Consider the following 10,392-nt stretch of genomic DNA (forward strand, 5'->3'; position numbering starts at 1 on the left):
TCTTAGGAAGTATGTTAATGCGCCATGCTATGAGGATATACGTACAGTATTTTCAGTTTGGTTTGTCAGCAAGGTTACACAAAAAGACAGATTTTTATGAAATTTCGCTGAAACCGTACAATTTAAAAATGTTGTTTTGTAAGTAGTGCTGCTGTTTCATTTTTAATTGCCAATATAATCTGCTCTATACTGATTAGAAATGTAGAGAATTTACATTTGACGACTTAAATGTCATATCGTTACACATTATCTATGTTCTAAAAGTTGTATTTTTCAATAGTAGAAATGGAGTAGGGTAGCCAAGGCTAGTCAAGTCAGAGTAGGCATTAATGAAAACAGTTTGTCTTCCATCAATGAGACATGAAGCAGGCCGATCACATTGAAGTAAGTGATTCATTAATTGATTGATTGATTGAATTCATGTAAGGAGAACCATTAATGTTATGAGCATCAGTTTAACTATCTCTACTAAGAAAAGCTAAATCAATATTCTTAAACGCTTTACATTTATGCCTATCAGAGTCTGGAATTCTCCATCCCAGCTCACGGTCACAAGTCCTCAGTGAATTAATTATACTGCAGCTAGCAAGCTGTTAGATTGTTGAGCTAGACGGTTAAATCAGTGCAACACTATTAACTGCATACCTCTACCAACCTTAGATAAATATCCAGTTTGTTGACCTGTCAGGATCCATTTTAACTGTGTGGTGGGAAGTTTGTTGACTTGCTATACCATTGCCTTTTCCTCAACAACTTTGTAGCTTTGGCTACAACATGCACCTTAGCCTGAATGACAAAACTGTCACCTACAGGTCACTCTCCATTGCTTTTGTTTTGAGGGGGGGCGTTTGTATGGATCAATACCTATATGTTGTGTGTGGACCATGAAAAGCAAAATAATTTCAAAACCCGGCAATGGAAGCTTAAATTAATGTATGTGTTGATGATCCACAAATTCAGATTTAGCACTTTGCATAAATGAATGATCCGGTTAAACACAGACCTCATTGGGCACTATTACAAACCTATATTAAGGACTGTTTATACAACAATAGAATGTGTTGGAAATGTAAAAAAAAAAAAAAAAAACAGAGGTTCTGAATAACAACAATAATAATAATGGGCCAAAACCCAAACACTATTAGAAATTGTTTGAATAAAGGAAGCATCTTGAAGCTTTCTACACCAAACGTTAAATAGATTTTAAAAAAAATTCACATGTACCTTTTTAAAGGGTTGGAATGTTTTGAAGAAGGATTTCTTTATCTGTGCATTTTAATACTAAGGTCTGTAAATGTATGTATTCAAAATTTGTTAAAAGAAAGAAATGTCAATATGTTGAATACTTATTTCCCCCTCTAAACATCTATCAAAAAAAATCCAACAAAACCTGGTACCTGGAATGAATTTCCCCTGAACAGCTTCTTTGTACGCCCACCATCCTTCATGATCTTTGGACGGATTTGGTTGAGCTATTGAGCAAGGGACAACATAAAACAGGAGCAAGAATCAGCCATGACAGTTTGACATGTAAACATGCATTGACTCTTAGGACATGCATAACAGTTATCTTTATTTATATAGTACATTTAAAAAGGCAGAAAATGTGCTTGTTTGAATCTCAAGACAAAACCACTTCATTAGAATGTGGTAAAAGCATACACCACCATAAACCAGTCCAAATATTTCTATAAGTATGCAAATTGCCTGGAAATTTGTAAGTTTGTAAAAATGAAAAGGGTTTTTGGAAAATCGGCGAAATAAGGTGTGAGCGAAACAATGCCAGTAGAAAACCTCAGCAGCCCGTTTGGTGAGTTCAAATGTTGTTATGAGTCTGTCTTTTTTTAACTTACTGATGTGAACCCTGTGTATTGACCACAGTCATGTATTTACTTCAGTTTATTCAACATTACATAATCATGTCACTTGAAACGTAATGCTTTCAAGTTTTGGTGCGAGTGCTACTAGCCAGTCAAATTTGTATGAAGTAGGGATGGGCATTTCAAGCAAAACTACTACCCTCTCCCTGCACGTGCATATACACACACACAAACACACACACACACACACACACACACACAAATACCTCATTCCTACTCACAGTGAAAACCATTTATTGAGGGTTTATTTTGTGTTATGGTGTCCCCTGGCAACCTTTACCATAAACAATAATCTTCTGACATGCTTGCAACAGAATTTTGAACATTCAATTTACATGTTGGAGAAGGGCAAGGGGGATGTTTAATCTATCTCCTATGTGGGATGCTGCTGAGTCAGTCCTCCTGATCTACTTGTAGAGTCCCTCTGCCTACACCTACCCACCCTAATCACTATGGGTTAGGGTTAGGGTTAGGGTTAATTCTACCCCATACTCTGTGCTAACATCTACCTGCCGTATAAATAATGGCCACCATTGACATAGTCATCTGTTCTATTCCTCTGCTCACCTTTGTAATGGTTGGTTAGGGTTGATTCTACCCCATACTCTGTGCTAACATCTACCTGCCGTATAAATAATGGCCACCATTGACATAGTCATCTGTTCTATTCCTCTGCTCACCTTTGTAATAGGTGAGTAGAGGAATCTGACTCTGTTTTCCTGTGTACATGACAAATAAATACTTGAACTTGTAGTAGTAACTTACTGTAATGGCCTTACTGAGCTCCTTGCTCAGTTATCCAATACGTTAAACACACAACAAGCTTGGTCACCATCATAATCTTACAATCACACTGTTAACCCACAAACTGTTCTACCATACTTGAATACTGTCTGGCTCTGTCAAATTTAACTCACAAAATCGATATTTATATAATAAAAAAAAACGATATTCATCAGAAAAAATATATAAACGGAGTAAACCCACAAAACCAACCTGTTCCACTGCTAAGTTTTAGCTGATTCGCTTTAGCTGATAGGTAGTAGTATTTAATAGATACTCATACATAACTGTGTGCTGGGTCCTCTGTCAGATACTCGGCCACCAAATAGGTAGTAGTAGTTTAAGCTTTTGAGAACTGTGAAAAGCGCTATTTAAATGTGATATATTATTGTTAGTAGTAGTAGTAATAATAGGTACCTACTGAAACGCTCAACATTAGACCCAACAGAAATAGGTCCTAGGCTAAAAACGTATCTCCACACAGCAATAGTTTGTATTGGCCTATCTACACCGCCTTCACATTCTTAAAGTTGTCATATTACAGCTACACATAAGTCTATTTATCCATAAAGCATATTACTCTCTGTGACTTGTTTACAGGTGTTTAGAGGACTCAGTGAGAGCTTTTCACATGTTTATCTTCATCTGTCCACAGATCAAACACATGCACACACATAAAACTAAATATAGCACTACTATTTTACTTAAATAAATAGTAAACATTTTGTTAGTGATAAATCATTCATTATTTTATCAAACAGAGATAATTATGTCCTATTCAATGGTGACATTTATGTTGTGAAAAACTATTCTGAAAAGCTATGGAATACATCTGGTCTATTTCAATTCGAGTCATCTGTTTTGCATGCTGCAATTGATTCAATGAATCTGCATATAGCATTTGTGAAATAGTCATTAACTTATTGTTAATGTACATACCTTTTCAAAGGGTGTAAGGATGGGTGTATCACAAAGGGTGTATTACACTGATATTCTTTACCTGATCATATCAAAAAGCCCTTACTCAGCCCTGCTCAAGTTAAGAACTATCAGCCAGGCTTGCTTCCCTTCTTTAAAACTTTTCTTCTTATCCGAAGCTCTTGACAGGGCAGTTTTCAAACAGGCCGCCTCTCGTGGAATGACCTCCTTGATCCAAAACAGTCAGGTTTTAAGAGCGGCCACTCCACTGAAACAGCTCTGTTGTCTGTGACAAGAGCTCTAAGGGCAGCTTGTGCTGATCCACAGTCCCTGGTTCTTATCTTTCTGGATCTATCAGCAGCCCTTCACACAGTGAACCTCCTGCACCCATCTAACTGACCTCCATCAAACATGTTATGCTCTTACTAAAAGTCCTAGCTGAGGAAATATGTTAATATGTTATATCAATCAAAGGTGTGTGCCAATAAGGCCAGGCAACAATACACCTCAATGGGGCTACTTTTTTCCTTTACTTCTATCAAAATGAAACTTTACACTATGAAAGTACACTTGAAAAGTAAAAAAAAAAAAAAAAAGTTTCAAGTTTCTTTGAAAATGAATTGTAATATGCAAATGAGCTTTACACTAATCGAATATGCCCAAAATACACCCAAATAGGCTACATTTTTCCCTTTACTCCTACTACAATAATACTTAACACCATAAAAGTATACATGAAAAATAACTTTTTTTTTTCTTTTATTACAAGTTTCTTTTTAAATGAATTTGAATATGCACATGAGCTCCACACTTATTGAATATGTCCTAATTTGCATAGGCAGAAACACCATTCATATTTATGAAAACTACATCAGCCCGATCTTCATCCATAACCCCCGCCGGTATAGTCTTCAGGGTCACGGACACACAAAAGCCTCCCCACCACAACAAGGTAGCAACAACAGGGAGACAACAGTGGCACATTGTAAGCATCAGCCAGCCACATGGTGTCAAGTGCGGCATCCACTAGCATGTGACCACGAACTGCCCTGGACACAGCCTTGCCAGACATCATGTGGCACACTGTATTTCCAGCATACACCACCTCTAGCAGCTCCTCCAGTCCAGACCCTGCCATTAAATGTCCAATGCTACCCAAGAAGCTCATTTGCATGTGAAATCCCCCAAGTCTGAGGACTATTCGCTTAAGTTCATTGTTGCTTGGCTGAGACTGTACAATGGTCAAGGCTTTTCCAGAAAAGGGGTTGGTGAAACGTCAGAACGGGGGTCACATCATACTGCAGAGCTTGAGTTGCCAAAACCTCAATGTTGAGTATATGCAGGATTCATCACTGGGATCAAGATCAATCATTGAAAGGAATGTTATTGAAGCTCTCCCAGGGTGTTTACCTAGATGCAGCATCTGACGTCATGATGGCCTTTGAGAGTGAAGGAGTAGGGATGTCTTCCACAAAACATCATGCAGTGATGTTTTGTTATCTGCTGGCAACAGAGCCAGTGGCTGATACACAATACTTTCACGTATAGGAGGAATCTTGAAGTGCTGAATGTTTATGCGACCAACCGCTGCAATATCTGCAGCAGTCACTTCGATCTTTATATCTGCAGCAGTCACTTGCCTTGGTGAGGTTTGTCCAACTTTCCGAGTCATAAATTCCAATTTCGGGTGGCATTTCAGTTAAAATTTCCAAATGGGAATTCTACAACTTCCCAGTTCAAATGGAACACACCATAAGTAGGCCTTGGCCAGCGAGTTGACGAGTGGTTTGTTATCGCAGACATTACCTTGTCACTTTGAATGTAACGTTACACAACCTAAACATCAGTAGGCCGTAAATAATCCACAGTGTTGGTCACGAGATTTTCCTGTATCTGACATTACATGGTGCCAGTACCAAAATGCAATGAGATGTCACATACAGGAGAATCACTGATAACAGCCAGATACAGTATGTTAATGTAATAGCAAGCTTTGCACTTTATAATGTTTCATTTAACGTTCGGTTAAATCTCTGATAAGCAGTCAGATATATAAACAGGGATGACAAATGACAATAACAAAAGAACAACATGGGGTAGGCTATTGCAATCATGTTTACAAGAGATTTACATGGGATCAGGACATATGTGTCAAGAGTTGGAGCAGTGTCAATATCTCAAAAGCACTAGGGTCAGAAGTGGCGCCAAAACACGGATGGAATAATAGTAAAACTTAAGCATAATTCAGCATTCACACTCAAAATTCAAGCATTGCTATTGTTGCGCTCTTTTTTCAAATTGTATTGCAATCAGACAAATTCAAGCACTGCTATTGTGATTTGTTAAACTAACAGGTTACAATACACATGGTTAAACCATACCCCCTGTATTGCCAGCTTTTGCAAACATGCATCCACATTGGGTGCAGGCAGGGATTCCAATCTGAGCAAGCAGCTTCATTTGTAGATTGTAATGATAATGCCCACACGTAAAGTGCATTTAGTTCTCGTCTAATTGATCTTACCTTGGTAGGGTAGCCTACTATATAGTGAAACATTAAAACATCATCAATGATAGTTACCTTCTTTCGGAAGGTGGGCTAAACCTGAGCCCAGCTTCCGTGGTCAATAATGAACAGAGTAGCACTACAAATTCAACATGTCTATATATCCGCATGACTTTGCGTAGCCTAAATAATTACATAAATCGGGTTTAACGCCAAGTGTATCTCTGTCTTGTTGCTATGGAAGGTAACCTATGCTAAATTATATCTTTGACTCACAATCTGAAGGCTAGTGAATCAATAACTTAACGTTTCAATTAGGCCTACATGTTTTAAATGTTTGAGGTTACACGGGCGACGTTAATATTAGGCATTGTTACCATTTTACGGTAGGAACAGCAATGTTACCATTTTACTGAGTTCAGTCGCACTTAGTTCATACTCACCTGAGGAGCAAATGATGAGGTTGACATGGAAAATGATAAATACTTCCCAAATAATATCCATCGTCTTTATTTTAGGCACATCCCGTTTTACTAAAGAATCTTGCCGCTATTCTGTTCCCCCAGATCGTATCGCGGTGCTGCACACCTACAAAATGTTTCTTCTACGATAGCCTACGCTACATAGCAGATTTACCTTGTAGACAGGACGCCACACTTTCTAATACACTGGGATCTTGACTTAGATTATATTAACTGATTCTACATATTCTAAATAAAATGACGAATAAAAACTGTAGGCTAATAGCCTACATTAATCTACATTAAATGAATCGGATCAGTTGCCAGTGGTTTATAATTCCGACTCACTCAAGCCCACAAACCCATCTCTTGTCCTGATGGAAAATGTCACGCTGAGAGATAGGCTTGGACGTGACACTAACGCTATCTAGTCCCTAATTTTCCACCAACAGAAATGCTCTCCATGATCGGTAACCTTTGCTTACTGAATCAGACAGCGACCCACGTACAGCGCACTTTAAACGGGGGAGGGGTGCAACGTGCTTCGGGATACTGAAATTCATCTGAACAAATCTGTAATTGAAACGACATAGCATTATAACCGGTGTATTTTGTAATACTTTCTTTAAGGAGAGCCGCTTAAAATCTTCGTGGATACCTATGTTAATTTCGTTTGTGTCATTGCTTAAGGCATTTTTATGCTACTCCGTACGACACGTTTTTGGGCACATAGGAACGCCTTCAGGTAAGTGAAACGCCTTCTCCGGTAGCTGAAACGCCCTCTCCGTGCTCTCCAGAGACGTCGGACAGCTCTCCGTGTCCCCGCAAAAATTTCTGTCGGTCCGCTCATGGCGACGGATACTCCTTGGCCGTGATTGGCACACTACAACCTCATTTCCATACGACATCAACTCCGGAAACTAACATTTCTGGACCTAGCGTTTCCTGTTTCATTACCTTTATATCCATATATGCATAACAGCCACTGTCAAAGGCGCAGATCCTTTCCTTGAAAACTATTCCCTGTATATCACAGTACATGAGCCGGCCCAAGTAGCCTACTGCCAGAGAACCAGCATGAGCGACGGCAATTAAAGATGTGTTTCAACAACGGTAGAAAACTGTGTTTGCTCCGTATTTTACTGAACTCATAATTATATGACAGTGGTATTAGTTACAGTTGAGACACCCGAAATAACGTGCTTGCGCAGAAATCCTGAGACGTGATTTTTAGTCTGCACATGAATACATGAATTTCTTTGATCCCAGGAAATTTGAGCACACAACCCATCTCCCTTACGGAGATATTGGCGAACGTTGTTTTACCTACTTCATTTCAAACGTTGCAAACGTGTCTAGTTTTTGTGCAGTAGTGAATAGAGTCTCAGTTTACTACACCGCATATCATGTTTGTAGAAAATGATTAAGGTGCAACAAATGGCAATGATTAAGGTGCAACAAATGGCAATGATTCACATTGCAAGTAAAATGGTGCGGCTGGAGCAGATACAGGGAGGGACAACGGTGACGCAGTTTGGATGTAGCGACAAACGTTTATGTGCTGTAACAAACAGTGTTAACCAGTATGTGAGTAACGTGGGTTTTATTAAAACATAGTGTGTAATGTGTAGCTATTTCATTCTGTTTATTAACCTTTCCGGCTGTCTGTAGGCTAGGCTATGTATTAACTAGCCAGCAGTAGACGAAAGGGAATTAACCCCTAAGTTAAAAACATGTAATCTACTTCGGGAGCATTTTACTCCCCCGCATTCTCCCATGATAAAGATAAGTTTGCCCTATCAGGTGTCTATATAGCATTAGACACAGTCACAATATTGTGTATCTGACACCTGTTGCATTTGAGTAGTGGCAGCTGGTGGGAGAGTAGAAATTGACTGTTGTGGAGGAGAGGTAAAGCCAACTAACGATTTCCATCGCACAAAGACGTCATGGGGTAGCTTGTCTTTCGGGACTTAAACCGTTACTCCCCCTACTGTTGTGGAAGAGAATTGTTTTCAGCACCCACAGCCGTTGGAGTACTATAAAGGGACACAAATGCTAACTAGTACGTACTATCCGGCCGCCCGCCCACTGTCCAACCATCCGACACGACCGTTTTGTGTACTATATCAGGCCCTTTAGGCTAAACCTCGACTCCAACAGTTCAAACGATGTTCACTCAAACTGCAGAATTCTGCATGAAGACTTCGCCTTTCAATCATCCAGAGAGCATTTCCTGCTGCTCACCACAATGATACAGTCCACTACACCATACAGGACTAAAGGAAATATCCAGTAAAAGCATTTATCAACTCTAATTAATTCGCCAAACCTAATCCTGAGTTCAAGGAACCCATCAGTTGTGTCTCTTGCGAGTTGCGAGATACAGGATACAAGCTACAGGAGACGCCACAAATCTACAACCAAGTTAGTTGGAGGAATGGCAACTACATGCACACAGTCAAGCTATTACACATACTGCAGACCATTTTGATATTTTTTCCAAATCTGATCTGTACACTGTGGTCTGTTTCGATCTGTGTTCAATGTGTTCTGTGTATGAATTTATCTGAATATCTGCATTCTGCTTTATGTCAGTCACAGTTGTCTTCTGAGGCACCAGCCTTGCTGAGCCCACCTTTTGCTCCTTAGCTCAGATTTTCACTTGATTTGTAGCACCTTTGTAGTCACATTTGGTACACACATGAGCTGCTTGCTGTTAACTGACACAAGAGTGCAAGTGACCATTTCTCTAACAAATCAAACTACAGTGTATTTGATGCACACTTCACCCCTCACCTCACTCCACATGGAAGACTGTCCTAAAGCTGCAGAGTATATGAAAGGTTTTAACTTTATAATAGGATGTCCCAATCAATTTAAGAGACAGGTGTTTAACTGATGCTCTAAATTCATTCTGCATGCATTTTGCACCATACAACCCATTTCATTTTTATTTATATCTCCTTGTGAGGACAGAAACAATATATCTGATGTCCGATGAAGAGGGCTCCATCTTGGATGGAAGGCCAGCATGGGTGGACCACTCTCCAGTCTGTAGCACAGAGTTCTGCTCTATGTAGTGTTGCAGAGACTAAAGGACACAGACCAGAAGTATCTTGTCAATATTGTGTCAGTGTGGATAGATTTGGAGAGATGGAACCAGGAGCTGGGTCCTTCTTGGGAATGCTCACAAGTCAAACATATTTTGACATTTTAATCATCTATATTATTCTATATATGTCTAATAAAAGCATTTCTGACCTGACACCACATAATAAGTCAAATTTGATTTGTATATTTCAATATACAGTGGATTAAAACATGAATTACATCTCCGAACTATTTTTAATCAGGTATATCTTGCAAGATGTCCTTCCAAAATGCACCCATTTCCTTTTATGACCAAAATGAATCGTTACTAACATTAAATGGTTAAATCAAAACACTGGAGACCCAGCGGTTATGCAATGTCTGAGGAACTATGGAGAAGTTTCAGGACATAAGGTTAACGAGGGGAAATCAGAAGCAATGATGATTACAGGAAGCTGGCCTGCACAACTGGACAGACTTGTGAGATTTAGATGGTCAAAGGGGGGCTTTAGGTACTTGGGGGTGATTTTGACTCCTATTTCCTCTCAATTATACAGCGCAAATTATGACAACATTATTTCCCAGATTAAAAATGACCTGGAAAGGTGGGAGATGCTTCCTCTTTCCTTGGTTGGGAGGGTAGAAACCATTAGGATGAATGTTCTGCCTAGGTTGTTATTTCTCTTTTGTTCTCTTCCTATTGTTGTCCCGGTATCTACATTTAAGCTCTTAGCTTGTTTCCCAATTCATA

At 39.3% G+C, this 10,392-nt stretch overlaps 1 protein-coding gene across 1 annotated transcript in view; it reads right to left on the bottom strand.

Moving 5' to 3' along the window:
* The window catches only part of ca10a (carbonic anhydrase Xa), a gene marked incomplete at both ends in the record, with an annotated part of 40,373 nt that extends 33,782 nt beyond the window's left edge, over positions 1–6,591 (bottom strand). Inside the window, 2 exons of the mRNA XM_080835257.1 lie at positions 1,398–1,472; positions 6,531–6,591. Of these exons, the coding sequence (XP_080691383.1) occupies positions 1,398–1,472; positions 6,531–6,591 (136 nt within the window). The remainder of the gene's footprint in view (positions 1–1,397; positions 1,473–6,530) is intronic.
* Between the last annotated feature and the right edge of the window lie 3,801 nt (positions 6,592–10,392).

The sequence above is a fragment of the Sprattus sprattus genome (genome assembly GCF_963457725.1).
Source record: "Sprattus sprattus genome assembly, chromosome: 3".
Lineage (NCBI taxonomy): Eukaryota > Metazoa > Chordata > Actinopteri > Clupeiformes > Clupeidae > Sprattus > Sprattus sprattus.